This window comes from Halichoerus grypus, chromosome 8, assembly GCF_964656455.1.
Source record: "Halichoerus grypus chromosome 8, mHalGry1.hap1.1, whole genome shotgun sequence".
Taxonomy (NCBI): domain Eukaryota; kingdom Metazoa; phylum Chordata; class Mammalia; order Carnivora; family Phocidae; genus Halichoerus; species Halichoerus grypus.
In genome coordinates, this window is record NC_135719.1 from 42254553 (window position 1) to 42278873 (window position 24321).

A 24321-nucleotide genomic window follows, 5' to 3' on the forward strand; every position below is an offset into this window, starting at 1 on the left:
TCCCTCCTTTGTCCTCCTCAACGTCACCCTAAATTGGAAAACCACTCCATTTATCCTGCTGTCCCACACCCTAATTTTCTCCCTTTTCTACCAAATACCTCCATCCCCCTACCACCTACTCACTGTAATCCCCCGCAGAAAGGTTTGAGTCTACCACTCTTCAAAAATAAAAAATTAAAACTACTGACAAATGACGTGGGATCTACTGACCACTTGTTTCAGTTGCCACTTACTCAGTTCTCAATTCCCTCGATCTCTCTGCAGCTTATGACAGAACTGACCAGCCCCTTCTTATTGCAGAAATGAGAAATAAAGCAGGATGGCTTGTGCAAAGCACTCTGAACCAAGAATCAGATCTGTGCTCTAGTCCCTACTAATACCACTGACTAGCTGTGAGCCTCCCCACCTCCAGTCCTCCTCACCCTTGGGATCTCACTTCTCAGACACCCTGACACCCAGACTAGGTTAGGTCCTGGCAGTATACTTTCTCAAAACCCATTCTTCTCCTTTCTAGTGCTTACCACATTACTTACTTACATAATTAGTAGTTAATGGCTATCTTTCCTACCCACTCACCAGACTGGAAGCTCCATGAAGGCAGGACACACATTTAAGCAATGCCTGCACCTCATCATCACAAAATAAAAGCCCATCAACTGAATCAATGTTGAAATACATGTTTCAATCACTTCTAAGAGACTGCTTACATGACTTTTATTAACCTAATAAAATTATTAGTATTTTATTTATTTACAAAATTACTGACAAAATTCTAAACAAACCCCACCAATTACCTAAAACATACATAATATGAATTACATATAAAATTAAGAGTAGGAAGGAATCTGTCTTCCAAAATAGTTACATTTCTCTTGCCCATCCACAAGAATAGAAAGGCTGGATCAGTAAACCTACATTTCAGGCCCAAAATGTGTATTCTAACCCAGGTACAGGCTGAGTGTGCAAGTGCAGGTTTGATACTAAAACACTGTTGCTTATATCGCTGTTTAGATAATGCCCATTGGTATTCAGGTTTAAAGCTTTTCTTTAACGTTGGCAAAAGCCATGAGCTAATAATACTCTGCAAGAAAATCAAAAGAAAGTTTAATCAGTTAAGTTACATTTGCAGTGTGATTTTAAGTATTATTCAGTATAAATCCAAAAAACAACTAAAGGCTTGGCGATTAGAAGCTGCCACTGTGCCTGATCAGATGACGTTCAAATGCAAAAATCTCAGATCTCATACTAGTAGGTGAGAGTTTTGTCAAGTTTTACAATACACCACCTTGGTCAAACAATTTAAACAGATTGCATGTTAATTTGCCCTTCAACTGCTGAGTGTGTCCCGCTCAACTACACTGTAAGGTCTTCTCCAGGCAGGCTAAACAGGGATGCAGGTAATTTCAATAATCTATGATATTTAAAAATAACACCTAAAAACAGTTTTTCAGGCTAAATATATACATTGCACTTGGAAACATAAAGTACTTAAAATCCGATGCTTAGACAATTCCCTAGGTTAAGAGCAGTTACCAGGCTGTAAATATAGTTGTAATCCCCAGGAAAGAAGAGGCATTTCATAACGGAAACACTAACAGATATAATCAGTTGGAGCGGTTCTCCAAGTCGCCCTCATCGTTAAGTCAACACCAGCGGTTGTGAGGGGGCAGTTGTGCCCCTCAGACACCCTCACTCTTCCGCAGCCTCGGGGCTACAATCCCCGCACGATGTGTCCCCTCGAGACCAGCCAGCGCTTCCCTGGGACCTCAGCTGGGAAATCCCGAGCCAGGGAATGCGGAGTTCAAGCCCCCCTCCCCCTTCCTTTCCTGAAAATTAATGAATTGGCCGTGCGATTGTTTATTTAATGAGGTGTGTAGTGGCCTCTACTGGTGCTTGTGTGAGCACAAGAATGTCCCACTCTTACAAGTGGGATGAGCCTGGGGGAGGGGAGGAAGGCGAGGGGTGAACCTGCCTCCGGGTACAAACCGCAGAACTAGACCCGGGAGCCCCCGACGCGCCCCCGCGGCCGCCCCTCCCCCGGCCGCGTCCCCGCCCGCCTACTTCACTCTCCACCTAGCGCGACCGCCTTTCTCTTTGGCAACCGGTGCCGAGGCAGAGAAGTTCCTGCACGTTTCCTCCAGGATCCTAAACAAAAACACCGCAGCCACCGGTGCGGGTACGGGTACGGGTGCGGGTGCCGCGCCCCCGCCCCCACCCCGCGCCTCCCGGCCCCGCGCCCCCGCTTACCTGGGGACTGCGGCGGGGAGCCGCTCCTGGCTGCCGCGGCGGGCGCCGGGCGCCCGAGCAGCAGCAGGCAGCAGAGCCAGAAGGAGGAGGTGCTGAGGAGTCGCCGGGCTCCCCGCTCCGCCGCCATCTCTGCCCCGCGAGCGGCGGCAGCGGCGGCGGCGGCGGCAGCGGCAGCGTCGCGGAGCCCTCGCCTCCTTCCCTCCCGCGCGCCTCAGCCGGTCCCTCGCTGCAGGCTCGGCTCCTGCGGCCGCCGCCGCCACTGTTCCGCCCGGCCCGGCCCGCGCGGCCCCTCTCGCGGGAGGGGAGACTCGGGGGCGCCTCCCTCCTGCAGGGGGGCGGAGAGGGGAGGAGAGCAGAGAGGGGGGAGTCAGTACATTCCGGGCCGGGGTTGGGGGGGGTCGGTCTCCAGGTTCCAGGCGCCGCCACCCGCCGCCGACTCCGGCTCCACACACCAGTGCGAGGGGGGCGGAGACCGCGGGCGGCGGGGGTGGGGGTGGGGGGCGGGGGCCCGGGGCGCGCACACCCGCGCACGCGCAAGCGCGCGCCTCCCTCGCCCGCACCCCCTTGGCTCTGTGCGCGGCCCGCCCCCGCTCCAATCCCGGCTGCCGCCTCGCGGGCCCCGGCGGCGGGCCGCTCCCCTCCCCCCTCTCCCCGGAGCCGCGGACGGGAGCGGGGCGCGCGCGCCGGGCGCTGCTGCTGGCGTCAGGGAAACCCCGGAGAAGCGGATCCTCCTTCTCCTCCCCGCGGCCGCCCGCTCGCCGCAGCCCCTCGTCCCCGCGCGCCCCCGCCGCCTGCTCCTCGCCCCAGGGAGAAATCCACACCCCCCTTCTCACCTACCCTGACGCCTCGGGCTGCGGAGACCTGGGGGCGAGAAGCGCTCCGAGCTCAGGCTCGTCCGGGAGGCCGGAGCGGGAGCGCACCTCTCCTCAGCCTGGGCCCAGAGCCTCTATATAGGGCCTCAGAGGAAACCGAATGGCCTCCGGGAGGAAACCTGGGTGCGCAGAGGGTCGGCGCGGGGCTTTATGTGCTCGCCAAAAACAATAGCGATCCCGCCCGGCTCTTGCTGGGACCTGGCGCGGCTCCCGTGGGAGGGGGCCCACCGCGCCGCCGCTGACCTCCAGCTTCCAGGCCGGGCCGCCCTCGCCGCGCGCTTCCCGGGACAGGGCCGGGGCCCGCCCGGACCGCCGGGCCCGCGCCTCCACCCGCGTCGCTCGGCCCGGGTCCAGGGAAGCAGGGCGCAGACAAAGGTGCCCGGTGTCCACCCCTCCAGCCCGAGCGGGGACCGAGGCTGAGCCCCAGGGTTCCCCGGGCTGATCCTCTGGCTGTAGCAAACCTTTTACCTATACCTCTGCGGGGCACTTCGCTCTCTCAAATCTGGAGATCACGTCTTTCGCCGGTAAACCGGGAGCGAGAGGAATGTGATTTTGAACACTTGGTCATCGTGAAGCAGCACCCAGGCTTCCCCAGGGTTAGGGGAAAGCAGTTTGTAGTTACACTGCTGATGGGAATACTGCTAATTTTATAAACTGCCTCCATGGAAAATTTAAGAAAATCTCTTTGTGTGGTTATGCGCTTCAAGAGTCATGTCTTGTTAATATGAGTTGGATTTTGTTCACTGCTCTGTATAGTCAATAACCAAAATGTGTTGCTTCCCACGAGAAGATGGCTGTTTCTCTTTCCACATCCCTACGTGCCTTCTCGTAATTATTTTCTTCAGCTATTTTTTTTTTATTCTGACGTGCCAAAATAAGCAATGTAAGGCTTGCGTTAACATTAGGAGGGAAGAGCTCAGACTCCTCATAAAACCTCTTAGATCATCAAAACGGTGGAATTAGGAACCCTCATCCCAGTTCTTTCAAACAATTGACTCCTAAAAGAACAAACATGCTTATTGTTTTCCACCAGGGAAACAATTTAAATATCTTTTTGTTTTGGTTAGAGTTGTTAACCAGCAAAAATATTTCCTAAATACCCCTGATTGACCTGTTAAATTAGAAATAGATTACCTCCCAATTACTTCACAAGTATTTGCTTAATTAACCTTTAATAATCACATCATGAATAATGTGATTATTCAGTTTTCTGAGATAATTAATGAGAAAAACCCTTTGGAAACTATAAATTACCTCGCAAATGTTAATTTTCAGGTATCTTTTCTAAGTCTGAAAATTTTTCATTAGTAAAACTATAAAATGTATAATGTGACTTCTAAAATGAAGCTTAAATTTATCTCCAAGTTGAAGAAATATGAGTTGTGGCTAATAAAGTAATCATTGATTTTCACGTATGACTTTTGTGAACTGTGTCACTGATGTCTCAGCCCACAGTGTACATCGGGGTTAAGTCAAAAAGGTTAAAGTGCTTTCTGTAAAATAGGGTGACTAAATCATGTATTTCTGACTTGTGATTAAATCACAATTTTAATTAAACCCACTCTAATAAACCACTAAGAGATGGAGCCCCAAATAAAGAATTATAGATTCTATATCAGTTCAAGAAAAGTAACCCCAGGCACACACTTGAATTCAGATTCCTCACCTTATTGCAATGTAACTGACATTGTAGATACTCTCTTTAAAAATCAGCATTTGAATTCATTAACCTCTCTTCTCTTTACTAAGGCATCTCTGAGAGATTTTCTTAGGCATATTCATCCTCCCAACAAGATTTTCAACTAATACTTCAATCCACGTTTACACTGCTAATCAACATACTTTATGTAGTCTAAACTATTAATCTACGGAGAGATATTAAGCCATTCGTGAAATTAACACTTTTTTCATCTAAGTTAGAACCTGAGGCCCATGTTCAAGGAATAGAGCACAAAGAAAGTTTTAGAGCAAAGAAAACAGACTGGCCATTGTATGTTGGTATAAGTTATCAAAGTGCAGGCCAAAAATAACTAGACCAAATATTCTTGTGAAATTTATTCTAAGTGTACTTTGATATAAAAATTAAATGAAAAATTAATAAAGCCAATGAATATAAAACTTGGTAAGAATCTTATTCTCTGTAGTAAAAGGATTATTTTTCAACTTTAGAGAGGCAATATATTTTAGTGTTTAATTGCTGGCAGTAATTAGATTCTGTAGCTGATTCCCTGGCTGAATACCAGTATCCAAGGTAGCGAAGAAGAAAGCTAGCCCCCTGACTAGTAGATCCAAGTATAGAACACTTCCTAGACACAGGAAATTTTAAGCAGGAGTTACCCATGTCGTAGACACAAGATTTTCTCCTACACAGGTGTTGACATTTTTACATTCACCCTTTACATTTCACTAAGTAAGAATTTGTATTTCTCCCTTTCTCCTCCCAAAGCCACCTGTTCTAGGGAGCCATCTCTGAAGTAAGCCTAATTAAGAAGGATATGTGCTCCTTTTTTTTTTTTTTAATGTTTTTTAAGAAAGATTTTATTTATTTATTTGACAGAAACACAGCGAGAGAGGGAACACAAGCAGGGGGAGTGGGAGAGGGAGAAGCAGGCTTCCCGCTGAGCAGGGAGCCCGATGTGGGGCTCGATCCCAGGACCCTGGGATCATGACCTGAGCCGAAGGCAGACACTTAACGACTGAGCCACCCGGGCGCCCCGGATATGTGCTCCTTAAGGACAAAGCCTACACAATATTAATTTTGCTTGTTACACGTTGCTTGATTAACCATGTATCTGTAGTTCCACAACAACTTATTAATTCAACAAATATTATTGAAGACCTTTTGTTTGCCAGATATTGTGCTGGGTGCTGAGATAAAATTATTTGTTCATTCATTTAATATTTATAAAACACTGTGTCTCATGTTCTGCCCTGTGTTCAAGGAACGCAATGGTGAGCCAGATAGACAAGGTTCCCTGTCTAGCAGGAAAGATAAAGAGTTATAACAAAGAAGTGTGAAGAATGTTATGGTAAGGAAAGATAAGGAGTGTGGGAAACAGTAAGAGCATCTAACCTGACTAAATTGTTTGTGGGGGCAGAGGGAGGGTGGGGTTGGGGAATTAGGGAAGAAGCGTCGGTCTCTAAATTGAGCCAAATGGAAGAAGATGGGTAGGAGTTAGCTATCCTGCAGTGAGAATTGACGTCGGATTTGCATTTTAGAAGGATCACTAGGGGCGCCTGGGTGGCTCAGTCGTTAAGCATCTGCCTTCGGCTCAGGTCATGATCCCAGGGTACTCGGATCGAGCCCTGCATCGGGCTCCCTGCTCAGCAGGAGGCCTGCTTCTCCCTCTCCCACTCCCCCTGCTTGTGTTCCCTCTCTTGCTGTCTCTCTGTCAAATAAGTAAATAAAATCTTTAAAAAAAAAAGGCTTCTCCCCATACAAATTGTAATAATTCAGGTCTATCCCCAGGAATTTAATTTCTAAAAAAAAAGAAGGATCACTCAGGCTGCTTCATGAAGTGTAGGTTGGAAGGAGACAAGACTTAACGAAACCAGTTCGGATTTTGTTAACAGTAGTCTGGGGAGGAGATAGTGGTGCCCTGGAGTAAAGCAGAGGGGGTTAAGAGAAGTGAGCAGATAAGAGGGAGATTTAGGTGATAGATAGAAGCAACAGAGGTGTGTGGGAGACCGGAGGCGAGTGTGACTCAGATTTCAGCTTGGGCATAGGAATGAAGGTGGTGACATTCACTGAAAGAGGAATTAGGAAGAGGGGCAGATGGGAGGAAATGTGAGTTTAACTTTCGACAAGTTTAATTTAAAGTGCCTAAGGGACATCTAAGTAGAAATATCAGTAAACTGTTTGTTTGGGTCTGGGGTTTAGCAGGGAGAATTGGGCTGGAGGTGAGTCATCAGCATATACCATCTATGCCTAAATATAAGGTGCCTCTGAGTACAGAGCGTGCCCCATTTTCCCAATTAAAATCCGCCCCCAATAAAACTTTGTAGCCAGCTTAAATATATGAACTTTTAGAGATGTAGATTAAATGATCAGAGATCTACACTGATAATGTTTAATATATTAACTTAATTATACTTACATACTTTAAACTATTAATGAAATATAATTTTTAAAACAATTTTCTAGAAACTCTTCACAGTGTTTTTATCATCGCCAGAGTCATATTTTGAGTCTCTGACACAGTTTCCCAAGACAGATTATCTTTACTTCCACCTAAATTTTGACTTTATATATGACATTGTCACTGGGAATTTTTTTCCAGGCTTCAGTATCTAATCACACTACATCATTCATCCTATACCCATATTCACTTATATATTTTTTTCCATAATGACTCTTAAGGGCTTGTTTACAAGCACATCCAACATTTACAAATTTGAAGGTATTTCCCTGGAATTAATTTCTAAATCTGTGTTAAATTTCCTTATTTCCTTTCTTACCCATTCTGTCAGGGGGCTTCTGTATGAACATTGAATGAGATTATTTCACACTAGTGCATATTACCCCAAAGAGCATTGATGTTCAAAATAATTGAGAGAACATCCAGTAATATGAAGGACTTTTTTAAGGTCAGAATATAAGGTGACTCTCTCTTTTCTAAGGGATTTATTGGGGAGGGAAGCTGGCATTATATTCCAGTATATACAGTAATGACAAGAAGTGGTTGAGATTACCCCAGGAAAGTTTCAGACCAGAGAGGAGGATGTAGGACTAGAACCAAACCAGGGGAACACCAACACATTTAAGGTACAGAACAAGAAAAGGAACTTGCAAAGAAACAAGCAGACATATAAAAAGAAAACCAGAAGCATGTATTGTCACAGAAGCCAAGGAAAGAAGGTGCTTCAGGAATGCAGGAGTGGTCCATAGTGTCACGTGCTCCTGAGAGGTCAAGTAAGGTAAGACCTGAAAAACATCTGTGTTGCATTTCATGATAAGGTGGTCATGGACAGCCTTACCAAGTGTGGTTGCAGCAGAGAGTAAGGCCACCTGATTGCTATGGCTTGTCACTGAGTATGAACAACTTCCTCAAGGTGTTTACTTATAATAGGAAGAAAGAGTGGGGAAGTCTAGAATGGACTCTGTTAGGAGGGGAGTGAACTTAAGTGCTGATCCAAGGAGCCAATAGAGAGAGAAGTGTTGAAGATTCAAGAGAGCAAGGGGATAATTGATAGCTTCGAAACAGTGTAGTAGATAATTTGGCAGCTGTCATTCAGCAAGGCCCATGATTATCTGACCTCAGTAGTCTCAAGCAACTGGCAATATGCAAAAAGGACTTCACAGAATAGAGTTACACCCTGGCCCTGTGGTTTCCAGGCAGCTTTCTGCTGTATTTGAGCATGTGTCATTCTTGTAACACCTTAATGAAGGCTGCAAATAAGAAGCCACATCCTGATGATGGCTACCCAGTCCTCTCTCCTCAAAGGACACATGGCTGGGTCCCAACAGACAACAGTCACAAAACAAGGCAGTCCAGCTTTCCAGCAAGAATGACAGGATCTTGCTTTTTGGTTGCAAGCAACAGAAACCCAACACAAAATACTATCTGAAGCTGAAAGAAATTTTATTGGAAGGACCCTGGAATCTCAGGACAAGGATGCAGCCAGACCTCAGGAATGGAACTAGAAACTGGAGTGCTTTAAAGAACCCAGAGAATCCTCTTTTGGAGAGTCTCATGTCTCTGCTCATCTTTCTGAATCTGCGTCAGCTTCACATCTGTTGCAGAATGGCTCTCTGTCCTAGTCCACATGGCAGAAAGTGGCCACTGCTAACCACTTCCCAGTTACCCTGTAACAGTCTGCTTCTGACTGCCCGTCCTAGTTACGAACTTCCCAGTGAAAGGACTGACAGTCAGCCTTAATTGAGCCCATCCTAACCCATTCAGGCAGTAATGTGGCAGCTCCCACTGTAATTAAGTAAAGAAAAGGGGAATGTGCAATTCATGGAAAAGAGGTGCCAAATAATTCAACAAGCATCGATTGCAGATGGGTTCCATTTATCACCAAATCCCAATTGCCAAACCTGGTACCTGGCATTTAATAAATATCTCTCTAAGACATAAGTAGTTGATGTTGATATAAAGATTTTTAAAATTATGGAAGGGAGGGGCGCCTGGGTGGTTCAGACGGTTAAGCGTCTGCCTTCGGCTCAGGTCATGATCCCAGGGTCCTGGGTTCGAGTCCCACATCGGTCTCCCTGCTGAGTGGGGAGCCTGCTTCTCCCTCTGCCTGCCGCTACCCCTGCTTGTACTCTCTCTCTCCTGTCAAATAAATAAAAAAATCTTAAAAAAAAAATTTTAATTATGGAAGGGAGTTTAGATATAGGTCAAGGTATTTGCTTGGGTGAAAAGAGCCAGAAAAGAAGAAAGCAAACATACATCTGTGCAGATAGGTTCATAGACAAGAGGATACAAAATTCATTCTTGAGGGTCTTGATATTCTCCATGAAGTAGGAGTAAGGCCTTCTGCTGCAAGAAGAGAAGGGGTGTGGTAAGGTGTTTAAGAAGAGTGGCGTGTGTTTGGAAGAGTCAGGGGGGATTATTATAGGGCAGAATACATGGGTCCAGCAGAAATTCCTAATGACACGTTTGTGATTTTTGTCCATCTAGTGCTTCTAAGGCAATACATAATAAGAGGAGAGAATGTGGATTGTTGGATTGACCCAGAGTTGGGGATTTCTAGGAGTGGGTGAAGAAGTAAAAGACAAGGGTTGGAAGCACTCAAGGATGCTGAGAAGTGAATTAATAAACTGGCAAACCATGTGCGCTAGTCTAGATAGGGAAGGAAATAAATCCAGAATGGTTAGAATGACTAGGATAAAATGAGAGTGTCAACATATTGGAACACTCAAGAAGACCCAAGAGTAGATGTACAATGTATGAATAAGGAAGTAAGAGCATAAAGACAGAAGGTTCCGTCTTTGAGACTAGAAGTTGACTGTTTCAGAAGAGCCAAGGAAGCCAAGAAACTCTTAGTAATAGTGTTTGGTGCATTACTTTTTGGTGCATTGCTTACATGTTTTGGAAATGTTGGGGGTTTCCTTCTCCCTGCTGTGGACTCAGCTCTATCCAGTTGCCTGCCATTGAGCTTGTATATCACACACGCACACACGCACACACGCACACACGCACACACCACACCAAGCCACTTTCTACAACGGAGTTGAAATGGCCAAAAAAGGAGATTACCAGAGGACAGTTTGGCTTCTGTTCCAAGCTACAACCCTCCCACCCACCCACCACCATCACACACCCCCAGTCTGCTCTCCAACACTAGGGAGCTGAATTCAATAACATAAAAACCTCAAGAAGCTCATTTATTCCTTTAGCTTATGTCCAATATAAGAGCTACCTCTGTTTTCATCCCTTTCTATTAGCCCTGAAAAACTCCCAAGCAGAAGGCACCCTCAACCTTACCACTAATTGGGAAACAAAAAAGAGATTTGCCTCACTCCAGGTTCTGCTGTAGAAGGAATCAATGGGAATGCTATTCTATATTGGCATTTTCCTGCCTTGAATGTTGCCATGGAAGCTCCTGTCTGGTGGTGAAGATGGTGGAGAGGGAGAGGGAGGAGAGCAGGGTCACTGTGACTAAGAGATGGGTCACCCACAAAGCCAATGAAGTCACCCAAGATGGCAGGCAGAGAGCAGTTGGAATAGAGAGAAAGAATATAAGCCACTTGACACTTAAAGGTATCTGAGAAATGACTCATAAGTCGATCATTATATGACAACAACAACAACAAAAGACACTGAGCTAGATGCCACGATTCCCAAAATCAAACAGAGCTCTTGTTCTCCTTAGGTTTTTTGTTTCTACCCCAAAATGTAAGTGATTTGGTGGGATCCCAGATGAATATTAACACCACCTACTGGTCACTTGAGATCTGAACAAATGAGGTCCACAGAAGTGGCCTCAGGAGAAAGTCAGATTTAAAAAACGAAACAAAACAGGAGATAGAAGGGATGCCTGTGCAGAGAATGGGTAAATAGAGGCATTTGTTTACAACCCAGTGGGACTTCCAAGGGAACAGAGGATATGTTCGTAAGAGAGCCTGAGAGCTTGCATCAATGGGGAGCAAGTGCAGAACATTATGAAAAGAGCCTGCAGGACAATGACCACTTGAATGAGAGGTTCTGAATTAGTGGTGACACCAAGCCAATGTATCAGGGTGAAGACTATGGCCTGTGAGGAGCCCAGCCCAGCCCAACACAGCTTTCGGTGTTCTAATAAGTCCATGGAAGCCTAAGGGAGGAGGAGGGCCAGTCTGTTGGGTTCTAGATTCTGAGGGTTCTAGATTCTGCGCACAAACCCTCAGGGGGACAGCCACAACCACAGCAGCTGGAGCAGAATGGCAGGAGCAGTAGTGACCCAAGGGCAGATAGGAGAGAGGTTCCTCTAGAAGTTCAAGGGTACTGCTCTCAGGAGAGAAAGCCTCCCTGATACTTAGTGCAGGGATTCCCAAATATAGAATCACCCAGGGTGATTCTAACACATGCAAAGATTCCTAGGCTCCCCCCCAGTCCTCTTGAATTATAAACTCCCAGCGGTGGCCCCAGGAATATGTATTTTTGAGAAATCGCTAGATGGCTTCGGAGTTTCTATCTAACAGGAACTTCAGGGTGGTGATGTAATTGGTTAACAGAAGTAAGCAGTGACTCAAAGGATAATCAGCTTTATAGATTTTCATATTCTTAAACCCAAACTTCTCTAATTACATTAAAATAAACCAAAACATTAACTCGTAACTCCCTATATTTAGCACTTTTGCTCTTCCTCCGCTCTTGTTCCTTCTTGTCATTATTTGCATTTGAAATCATACCCTCTTGTCGTTGGTGATTTTAAAAACCATCCCTTTTGATGTTGCATTTATCAAATTTCCCAATATTAAAGGAATGCATGTTATGGAACACGTGGAAAATGCCCAAAAGTAAATAGAAGAGTAAAATTACCTATATTCTCTCTTCCCACACCATTCTTAATGTTTGGCTGTATCTCCTTCCATTTTTATTCATCTCCACAAAGCTTTTTTCCATATTTGTAATTATATATAGAAAAAAACTTTGTAATCTTTTCTATATATAGTTTCTTATACTAGTTTTTAACTTTGTAAGAAACTAGTTAAGAAAATTTGTAATCATAATATATATGTAAACATATTCTACTTTCTTAAACTTATTATTATATATTCTGCTTTCTTAAACTAATCATAATTCTTCCTTATGTTATAAATTATTATTCTTAAAAATATATGCAATTCTCGGGGTGCCTGGGTCGCTTAGTCAGTTAAGCATCTGCCTTCAGCTCAGGTCATCATCTCAGCGTCCTGGGATTGAGTCCCATGTCAGACTCTCTGCTCAGCAGGTGAGTCTGCTTCTCTTTCTCTCTCTCTCTCTCTCTCTCAAATAAATAAATAAAATCTTTAAAAATATATATGCAATACTTTGCAATATTATGTTGAATAGATAAATCATAATTGCCTAAACCATTTTCTTATTGTTGGATGTTTGGTATTGTTTATTCATTCTACAAATATTTATCAGTTTTCTACTATGTGCTGGGCAGGGTTCTGGGGCCTAGAAATACAGTCGTGAAGAAGTAGGCGAATTCTCACAAGGCTTACATTCTAGTGAGAGGGAGACTGGCAATAAATAAATGCCAGGTAATAATAAATGCCCTCCCCCAAAAAACAGGGAAGGATAAAGGATGACAGGGCTTATGTTTTATATAGCATGGTCAACACAAATAATACTGCGATGAATACATTTGTTCATAATACTTTTAAGTTTTTAAAATTGTTTTGCCAAGATACTTTATTGGAGAAAGAATTAACTAAATGAAGAAGTGTGATATATATTGTTAATGACACTCCAAAGAGTTGGACCAATCTGTATTCCCACCTTTGAGATAGGATCACTGGGTATTTATACTATTTAAAAAATTTTTAATTTAAATTCAGTTTAGTTAACAGATAGTGTATTATTAGTTTCAGGGGTATTTACACTATTTTGTAATCTTTGCTGATTTGAATTTCTTATTGATTTGAACAAGCTTTTAGAAGAGGAAAAGTTTGGGGCACCTGGGTGGCTCAGTCAGTTGAGATTCCAGCTCTTGGTTTCAGCTCAGGTCATGATCTCGGGGTTGTGAGATGGAGCCCCACAAGGAGCCTTGCCTGCAAGGAGCCTCAAATCCAGCCCCTCCAGGAGCCCCAGGTGGGGCTCGGTGTTCAGTGGGGAGTCTGCTTGTCCCTCTCCCTCTGCCCCTCCCCCCTGGAAGATAGATAAATAAAATCTTTAAAACAGTAAAAAATAAAAGAGGAAAAGTTTAACTTTTATCATATTTGCTACAAATCACTTTTCCAAATTCTTGATTGACTTTTAACTTTGGTGGTGTGCCCCTCTCTATTTGCATAACTACCAGTTGTCCCAACACTCTTTGCTGAATGATTTTTTTCCTCATACACTGGTTTGTGCAGTTACATTTATTATGTATTAACATTTTAAAGTATATCAGAATCTGTGTCAAAGTTATTTATCTGGTTCATTCACCTGTCTACTTTGCATCAATACCACACTGTGTAATTATTTAAGTATAAGACATTCTAATACCTGTCAGGGCTAATTCTCTCTCATTATGCTTACCTTTAACATATCTTCTTTTTGTTACTCTATGATTTATTATTCTAAATAAATTTTATACTAATTTCATCAAATATTCATCCGAATCTGCTGCCTACCATTTTTGTATTTTTGATGCTGTTAGGAATGGGATTTCCCTTTTCATCACATTTGTATTACATTATTACTGTTATAAGGCTAGTTATTGATTTTTGTATATTTATCTAATCCTACCATTTTATTGAACTCTTTTTATCAATCCAAATAGCTTTTTAATGGCATCTCTTTGGTTTTAGAGATGTATCATTTATTTTTAGAGATGTATCATTTATTTTTCCTTATACACTATTTCTAACAGGTTTTACTGTGTGTTACTTGATGGTTTAGGATTTATTACTGTTATGTTTTTATTCTGAAATACACCTCTTACCAAATAAAATTATGCTCTTTGCTAAATGGCGTTGGCCTTAAATTTTACTTTCTTTATGTTTATTTGGCTTATTTGTGTGTAATGTATCTTTTTTTTTTTTTTAAAGATTTTACTTATTTATTTGACAGAGAGAGACACAGTGAGAGAGGGAACACAAGCAAGGGGAGTGGGAGAGGGAGAAGAAGCCTTCCCGCCCAGGGAGCCCAATGCGGGGCTTGATCCCAGAACCCTGGGATCATGATCTGAGCTGAAGGCAGACACTTAACGACTGAGCCACCCAGGTGCCCCTGTGTGTAATATATCTTTGTGTTGCTTTTATTTTCCAGCTTTTTCCTTTTTGTTTTAGCTGTGTCAGTGGACACCTGTGGGAATGCCTGTCATCCACCTCTTCCCTTCCAATCCCTTGGTTCCCACTGCAGCTACCCCGTTAGTGCAGGGTGATCTCACCTCCTGACCACAGTCGATTGGGCTTGATGTGGACACCAGACCCGAGATTGGCCAGTCATTCTTTCCTGATTACTCTGGCCACCCTCGATTGGTTCAGGAGTGCCGGACTTAAACTGAGCCTGGAAGAGACTCTTCAACTTGGAGAATGCAGGGAGAGAGAGAGAGACCCTTCTTTCTGGTGGTTTAAAGTCTAAACTTTTCAAATCAGAAACTGTCCGAGGCCTTGTTTTTCCACACATGGAGAAAACTAACGACCGGCAAAAGAGAATGAAGCTGACGCACAGAATCTCAGCAGCAATGGATGAGACGGTATTTGAACGTCATCCAAGTCCTTAGTTTCTTCTGTTCCTGAGACATAGTTGCATCTCTGCACCCATAGTTGTTCAGCTATACTTTGGGTTTGGTGAAATGCTTCAGTCTTGGTCCAATAAACCCTCCTCTTTAGCTCAGGCGAATTTGAATTGGTTTTCTGTCACTTGCAACCAAATGATTCCCAGCTAATATGTTTTTGTAAACAGCTGAGATTTACTCTTGAGGCAGGAATGCAGGCCAGATAGCATTCTAAGTTCTAGTGGCGATAAATAATTATTTTTGATGTTACATTGGCCAAATCACTTAGGGAATCAAGAGAGAGGAGAATACAATACATCGGTTTAGGTTATCTTGGCAACCATGCTCCTCATCTCTTATCTAGATAATGCAAGCCACCGTTTCTGCCACTGAGTTGAGGTCCTAAGAAGTCTCAGTCACGATGTGACCACTTTTCCAAAACACCTATCTGAGCAGTAGAAGATTAGTTTCATGGCCTCTGGATGAAGTGAGGGGAAAAAAGAAGAGATTGATAGCCTTTGAGTATAACATGCTCCCTTTCTAAAACATGCCCTGCAGTACTATCTTCAGGGCTGTCAGCCTATACCTTTTGCCAGCTAAAGGCAGTAGAGAAGAAAAAGAATCACTTGAGGGTACTGAATTTCCAAAAGGAACATCCTTCCTGTCACCTCCCAGCATTCTCAGGGAACTGATGGTCAAAGTCAGACTCTCCAGGCATGTGACACCGAGGGGCACTAGTCCCAGATGGAGATCGTATCTGAGACCAGCACATTTCCCTGAGAGCTATGCCACCAAGAACGTCAAGATCTGTACATCTGCTTTCAGGACGTGGAGTTAGCGTTTTGGATGTTTTTTTAGTCCCTTACCAGCAGCTAAGAAATCAAATTACTCTGCTGAGTGCCAGAGGCCCTAGCTCACTGACTGAACCACTGAATCAGACTAATGGCGGTAACAAATATGCCTGAACGTTGCTTCCTTGAGCAAATGCAACCCTCAGAAGACATGACATTTAACTTATGACTTGGCTGGACATTTTGACAACTAGGCATTTCTGAGACTGCTTTTGATTTGTATTGATTAAAAGAAATATGGAATGAATTTTAAGAGTCCAAATGTACCTCTGCCCTGATTCAAACACAAACAGACACACCAAATAGAAATTTGTAAGTAGAACGCAAATCTAGCACAAGTCCGTAACAACTCAAAACTTTACCACCTGAACTTCAGCTTTCAGACCCATATGCGGTGATTTCAGGGGTTTGGTGCAGTTCATAATGGGCCGAGTGTCAATGTCACAAATGCCTTCCAGAAATTATTACAGTTGTTTGGCTACTGTGCTGGCAGTCTCAGCAGGACAACTAAGTATAATGTTACCAGCAGCACACATTCCTTCCTTACTCATGGCTAGATGTGTTGCTTTGAAGACAAAAAAATGAGGTGAGGACGAACACCTTTCACTATTTCTGTCAACTTGACAGTTACCTTCAAAACATTTGGTTTAACTCTTTTAGTCACAAGGAAACAAACATTAAGGCAAGAAATTAGAAAATTCCTTTAATAACTGGATTGTAAAGTTAATGGCAAGAAGAAACTCTTGGAATAAAATGCAATGTGATATAATGCAAAAGGAATCCACCAGAAGTGTGTAACAGCACAGAGAAGGAAGACGTGTTCCTGAAGATTGCCATGCACCATGCTATTATGTTAAACAGGCTGATATTTTAATCAATGCTTAGGACCCCAAAATAAGCTCACAAGATATTGAGATTTTACTTTAAATGAATTATTCATAGACCAAATAGCAAATTAAAAATAACATTATCGCATGATCCTTTTTTTGCCAACACAAAAACTCTAAATAAAGAGAAAGAAAGGGTAACCATGGCAAATAGGGTACTTCAGCTGTAACTTGAAAAACTTGGACATTTTTTGTTCCTAGCTTTACTACTCAGTAGTTCAGTTTCTCATAGAGTATCCAAAATCCCTCTGTCTACATAGCCAGTTCCCAGCGGTACTTCAACTATGAAGAATAGTGTGGGTCTAATTAATATAGAAAGGCATCAGGGTGCCTGGGTGGCTCAGTTGGTTAAGCATCTGCCTCCGGCTCAGGTCATGATACCAGGGTCCTGGGATCAAGCCCTGCATTGGGCTCTCTGCTCAGTGGGGAGCCTGCTCCTCCCTCTCCCTCTGCCTCTGCCGCTCCCCTTGCTTGTGCTCTCTCTCTCAAATAAATGAATAAAATCTTTTAAAAAGTATAGAAAGTCATCTATGAACCACAGTTCATTGTCTTCTTCTGACTTTCATATTGAAAGGTATTTTATAAGCAAACATGATTATCTTTTAGGAGGTCAGTCCTGAATATCCCCCAGCTTCCTTGATTGACCATTATGGACTATTTACCCATTTTTGTATACCTTGGGAGAGGAATCCTCCTCAAGCACAGCTCTGAGAGGCAGTGTGGCTGAATTAGAGGAGAAGGACAGCGTAACTGGCATTAGAACACCAAAGCCTGGGGGCACTTGGGTGGCTCAGGTGGTTAAGCGACTGCCTTTGGCGCAGGTCATGATCCTGGAGTCCCAGGATCGAGTCCTGCATCTGGCTCCCAGCAGGGAGTCCGCTTCTCCCTCTGACCCTGCCCCCTCTCATGCTCTCTCTCTCTCTCAAATAAATAAATAAATAAATAATCTTTAAAAAAAAAAAAAAAACACCAAACTTGGATTTCAGCTGTACTCTAGATAAGCTTGTTTATTATTACATAATCTATTTTCAAAACAGGTAGACTGAATGCCACTGATGCACAAGGCTTTATGGCTGAAGCTGAGCTGCTGATTCCCTCAGCCTTTGGACTGGCTGAGTGGCCACAAGCCGACTCAGCACGCTCAACCCCAGTATGCTGTGAACTCAGTTCTACATACCTTTGCCATAAGCATCTTTGCCTCAAGCATTTTTGTTGCATTTTTGCTGCATAACTAATTGGCTATAAGGCAATTTTACCATAAAAGATAAAATCATAAAAAATAAAAGAGGACATTCATTCAAAAGGACGTAATGAAACATAAAAATGAGCAACAACATTCAAAAGACTTGATTGTTGAAATACAAAATACGCGAATACGTTTAAAATGTGTAGCGTAGAGTCATGGCAATAGTGCACAAAAAACTGATCTTACTTTGTGGGTTGTACGTCAGGACTTGTCTTCAGAGTCTTTCATTCATAGTATTATACATTTTTTTGTTTGTTGATTTGTCTCCTTGTTCAACATTGCACTTTTTCCTTTTTCACTAAAATTTCTTCCTTCTAGGATGCATATTTGGAACTGAGCTTTGCATTGTGTTGTGAAAGCCTTCTACATCGTTGTTTGTTCTTGGCATATTGTCACAGACGTTCCAAAGTTCTATGGGAAATGTGGGTTCAAAACTCTGCACTGTTCTATAGACCATTATGAGGACTCAAATGTATATACTATGAAAACGAGAGTACTATGTCAATGAAGAAATTAAACCCAACTGTCAACCAGTTGATGAAACCAACAAACTGTCAAGCCAAACTATTAACTAGTTATTTTTTTCTATCTTTTATGGCAGAATTGCCTTATGGCCAATTAGTTATGCAGCGAAAATGTTTGCAGAGAAAATGCTTGTGGCAAAAACACCGGACATGGGAAAAATAAGACCAGCTTCTACGAGATCCATGATATTAAAAATACTGGATTGACTAACAGTGGCATTTCTCAGTCTAGATATACAAAGTCTGAAACTATGGGCTTTGGGTGAACGTGTGTCGGTGTAGGTTTGTTGATTGTAATAACTGTATCACTCTGGTGCGGGTGTCAGTAACGGGGTAGGCTATGCGTGTGGGGGGGCAGGGTGTATGCGGGGAATCCCTGGACCTTCCCCTCAATTTCGCTGCGAACCTAAAACAGCTCTAAAAAATAAAATATATTTTTTTTTAAAAAAAGGAACAAAGCTTTTAAAAAAGCATGGTGTGAACACAGTGACAACTGGCCCTTCTTGGGTTTCTTGTCCTGATCTCACTCTCTTCTCTTTTCCATGTAGCCATCATAGAGATTATTCTAAATACATGTCCTTCTGAAATCCCACCAGTGAAGCCCATTGTCGACAGGGAAATGTCTAAACATGACCTGTAAGGTTTGTCTTATTCTAGCCTGTGTCTACTTCTCCAGGTTCATCTCCTATCACAGCCACACAAAACCCTGCGGCAGTATTACATGGCCTCTAGCTCCTTGGATACCCCGTGCTTTTATATGCCTCTGTGCCTTTGCTCAAGCTGTGCCCTCTGATTAGAATGTGCCTGGTAAATTCCAGCTCCTCTTTTATGTTTCAACTCTTCTGGGAAGTTTTTCTTGCCTGGAACCCCATGCCCCCACAATCCCACCCTCATATAGCCAACTGTTTCCTCCTTTTTGGTTCCCTGTGACCTTGAACATGACCTCCTTTTTGGTTCCATGTGACCTTTTTGGTTCAAAGGGACCTTGAACATACTTCTGTGATTGCACTTATTGCCATATTATGATTTGCAGGTCTGTCTCCCCAACTAGGGCAGGGACCACGCTTTATTTGTCTTGGTAATTCGGAGGACTGGCAACTGTAGGCACCAGGGTAACGTTTGTTGGGCAGATGGACACACCAACAGATGGTTGAATGGATGAATGAATTCAGGTTTATGTGGTCTTGTTCACCAACTCTCAAAACTCTGGTACAAAAACTTTATGAATAACAAGAGGTATAATTTTACATAATGCACACTTATTTGGTACTTGGCATGTCACAATCGATCCTTTTATATTAATTTCCTGTTTCTCCCAGGAGATCGTAAATTGCCAACACACATACCAGTGAGGCGTGCTGTAAGTAGCATAAGACTTGATTCTTTGAGACTTTGTGTTGCGAGTGTCTGATCTCTAAGACAAGGCCAGCCACTTACAGTCCCAGGGGTTCTCTTGGGAGCAACATTATTTACTGGTGGTCAGTTAGAACTGTGTGGAGTTTAAGATATGTTGCAAAAGCCAAAGGACTGCCCTCCTTCTAATCTCTGAAGGCATTCATATGACTAAGAACCCTCCCTTATCTTTACTTCTGAACCCAGAGTTTAGTTGAGTAAAGTAAATAGGGGTAGAACCAAACAAGTAAGTTTCTTCTCTAATTCAAAACATCATCTCGGAATAGAATAACAGAGTTTAACTAGGGATTTAGTATTTTTTAAGTGATTGCAAAAAAGAAAAAAAGGGGGGGGAGTTGCTATACCAAAGGAAAATATCAGAACAAAACAGGATCTCGGATTGAGCAAGACTTATCTTTCTACTTCACCCTCTTCCTCTCGGCACTGTTTGCTAGAACTAGGGTGATTATGATGGTTTTGTCTACTGCTATTCTCATCGGAATCAGAGGCTGCAAATTATGGAAGTGCAATTGGCCAGTGAAACAGGACTTTCTGCCACTAAATAAAGCTCCATGTCACACCCCTGTAAGAAAGCCCTCAGCTTTTTAGCTCTGATCAGCTCAGCCCTTACCATGTCGTGTTTGGGGAAACAGTGGACTCTTCTAAGCTTGCAGGGTTCCTGCTTTCAGGAGGTATTTTTACTGCATAACTAGAAGAGTGTCTTTTTGAGTTTGGACTTCCTAACCTTGAGAAGGAGTTGACGTGCTTCTTCACTGAGTGTGAAATGAGCAGATGGTGTTGTTTCACTCCAATTTGTTTTGCATGGACTGAGGAGGAGGCTGTGGGGGAAGGGATAAACATGTTCTGTCCTTGATTGCTGAGCACAACTTATTGGCACAAAGAATCCACTTCACTAGCATTGGATCATCTACTTCTTAATAAGGACTGGCTCTTTACTTACTGCACTCCAGTCTGGAAGTTATTATCACCAGGTTGTTCTCTTTATCCAGAAGGGATTATATTCTCATTACAGCAGAAAAACCCCAAACAAAAACTGAAAACAAAACAAAAAAAGCCACGACATATTTGGTCTGCCCAGCCTAATAACTGAAGGAGCCTACTGCGGGCCCTTTGAGGTAAGGAAAGTCACACGTTTTAAAATACCAGTTGCCCCTCTCCAGGCATGTTCATCTCATTTTCATTCATTTCCACATTCAGCTCACCAGCACCCGAAGATGTCCCTGGTGAACCAAGACAAGGAGCCTGATGACTGTCGTGGAAAATTTGCTAACTCCCCAGGGACCCTCTGCCAGCTCTCTGTCTGGACTGCTAGGGGGAACATGGGCCAGAAAAGTGGTGGTGAGACCCCTTCTTCCACCTTATCCTGGGGATCAATTGGACCCTCTACCATGTGCCTAGGAGGAACCCTAGTCCATTCTCATCCAAGGAAAAGGGCTCATAGGGCTAAGAGAGCTGTCTGCTCTGCCAGGTGTCCCCAAGCACGTGCTCTGTTCCCATCACACCCTGCTTTGAAGCAGCTACAGCACGTTATTTGTGCTCCCAGCTCCCTCCTTTTCATCCACTGGCACAAAAACCCCAGTAATACACACTTTGCTGAAGATTTCACTGGGGAGAGGGAAGGAATCTGTAACACACAGAAGCGCCCCCCAGTCATCATTATCCGCGTGAGCATTGTGTTTCTCTCCTTACCAGTTTTCTACTACCCTTCATCCACGCCCCCTTAAATTCAGCTCTGCCCCCAACTTGCACAGTCCCCTCAGTAAGAGCTTTGCAGTTAGTGGACCTATCACCCTTTTTAGAAGGCAAGTTACTAACCACCTGTTAGTATGAAAGCCCACTCTTTGGGAGTCTTATGCCCACCCCATGAGACACAACAACATCTAATATTGTCCCTGGTAGGTAATCTTGTTAGTACGATCTTCTTCACCTCCTTGTATCTGGTCTGGCCCAATCGCCAGAATTCACTGAGGCTACTTCCTACTTCGCCTATTTAACCTGCTGCTCCGTACATTTGTCTCTTGTTTCATTGACCTACTTTTTTTCTCTGCCCCTCAGCAACCGAGCCAGCCTCACCTTAGTCCTTCCTTGCTTTGGCGACCTGTTTTGGATACCCTTCTTGAAGCTAGGCCCACCCATCTCCCTAGGACAGGACCCATGCACTACTCCTCTTTAGGGGAGACCCTACTGTCTCCATCCTGCCTGGGATGCTCACCGAGAGTGGTAGGTCACACGTCCCTAAGCCACTATCCTTAAACGAGATCCTAGCATAGTGCATAAGGAATTTTCAAACCTGTCCATACGTCACCAATACCTTTAGCGCTGAGGGATGGTCCATCGTGGCCTCGGAGACTGACCATAAGATGAGGATGGCCAATCACACACAGCTCAGCTCTGGAATTCTTCCTGGTCTGTGCTCTGTCTGCTGCTTGGTGAGTTTAACACTTGTCAGTTTGACAGCTGTCCATTTGGACCTGGCTCTGCCTTTGGAATGCTAACCCTCAGAATGAGGGCCTAGCTTCTGCACCTCGCTGTCAAATTTGCCACTGCTTTGGGGGCCCCCTCTTTTGGCTTTGGTGGCCTTGCTTTACCTCAGCTGTGGAAAGAAAGGTCGCTGCCTGGGACCTGTGTGGTGGGCATCTCCCATCCTCCACCCCCCACTAAGGTGGCACAGAACAAATTCACAGTTTGCAGGGAAAGAACTATAAGAATTGACAAAGTTATAATAGGTTTGCCAGGTGTCTGGTATTAAAAGAGACAATCTGGTATTTTAACTTCCTGTCTAGTTAAAACAACAACAACAAAAATTTTTTTAAAGGAAGCACATATTTCTGAGTAGTTATGAAGTTAAAGAACTATCCCTAATATATATTTATTGAAATAAGCAGATAAATTACTTGAATCAATTTTTATATCACCCCCACTCCCCCCTGAGACCCACCCCAAATGCAGTTTTGGTACTTTTATAGAAAAAACCTAGAAACCTAAGTTATTGTTGAATGTTGAGCCTCCTCTTCTTTTAATTTAAAAATGGGCAGTAACTTGCTCTGTTGTTTTTCAAAACAATATACGTATGTTAGGGAGCTATATAGATGTGTATTCAACCAACCATTTAGAACTATTTTCAAATGTTTGGTTTTCAACAGAATGCAAAATGTGGTCTTCCTAAAATTTGTCTCCTAATCTTGGGCTTCAAAGGACATTCAATCATGATTATCATCTCTTTTCACTTAATAAGGTAGTTTTAAAATGTTATTTGATATCTAAGAGAGCCTCGTGAATTCTTTCAGCAATTTCCTCTGTTTTGACCTAAGAAGCAGTTTTGCCAAAAAGAGCTGGAACATACAAAGTTTTGGGACTGTATTAAACTATACTGGTTTTTCATTTTTTGAAAGCTTGCCAGAATATTTATCTTCTCCAGTTTCTAATTTTTTTCCTTTTTTCCTTCAGTTACCAATTGAATAAAAGTTAAAAGGTCACATCTTTCTCATCCTCTCACCAAAGTAAACATTTCTCCAATTACCCATAAAGGGCAGATGTTTCCAAGGAATTATTTATTGTTTATTAAGAAAAAAGGCAAAGGATGTAATAGAAGGCTCTGTGTCACCCACATGAGTTCTTAGCAAAAGCATTTAAGCATCCCTAAGCTTAGGGGAAAAAAGGAAATCAAAGAAATCATGCCACATCGACTCTATTTCTAAGAATTTGTTAACCAAGTGCCTGCTAACATGCATCTCTACCGTGAATCTGAAGAACTGTTTCTTGTAAGTATCACCTTCACAATTCACTTGTTTCTCAAATGTTTATAGCCCGGCACTGTTTTAGACACGGGAAATACAGGAGTAAACAAAATAGAGAAAAATCCCTGCACTTGACAGCTGCGAGAAGAAACTCTCCGTTTCCTTAATAGTACCAGCTTATTAAAAGTAAGTGCAGAACATAAAAGATTACTAGAATCCAAAGAAATCCAGGCTTCCCCGCCAGACTGTAAATTTCTTTCTGGGTGGTACCCTCCCGGAGGAAGGACTGAGAGGCATTCATCTCCAAACTCCTCCTCTGCCCAGATTGGTGTTTGTTAAACCCATCAGTAATTTGCTGTAACCACTTCTGGACAAAGAACATCTGAATCCTTGGAATGATAACTTTATAGAAATAACCAACAATTTTTCGGGCTTATCTGATTATCCGCATGCAACAACCATTCTTTAAACATCTCTGGCATAAGAAAAAGAAGTTTTAGTAATTGAAACTTAATCAAGTGAAGTAAGGAGATATTCTCACATTGTTGCACCTGCATTGTTCTTGGAAGTACAATGCTGGAGAATGGCATGAGTTATGGAGTAAACTGGGAGAAGCCCAGGGAAGTCCCATCTACCCATATTCCCCTCTCCCTACTGCCCCCAATCTAGCTCTTATACCCAGATGTCTCATTGCAGGGGGAAA

General features: G+C 43.2%; 1 protein-coding gene across 9 annotated transcripts in view; it reads right to left on the bottom strand.

The window, feature by feature from the left end:
* The window catches only part of NEO1 (neogenin 1), a 250853-nt gene extending 247655 nt beyond the window's left edge, over positions 1–3198 (bottom strand). For all 9 annotated transcript variants that reach the window (XM_078079123.1, XM_078079125.1, XM_078079120.1 and 6 more), the window contains exons 1-2: positions 3085–3198; positions 2248–2572 (exon numbers count right to left, since the gene is read on the bottom strand). In XM_078079123.1, the coding sequence (XP_077935249.1) occupies positions 2248–2374 (127 nt within the window). In that variant the 5' untranslated portion in view covers positions 2375–2572; positions 3085–3198. The remainder of the gene's footprint in view (positions 1–2247; positions 2573–3084) is intronic.
* Positions 3199–24321: the final 21123 nt, after the last annotated feature.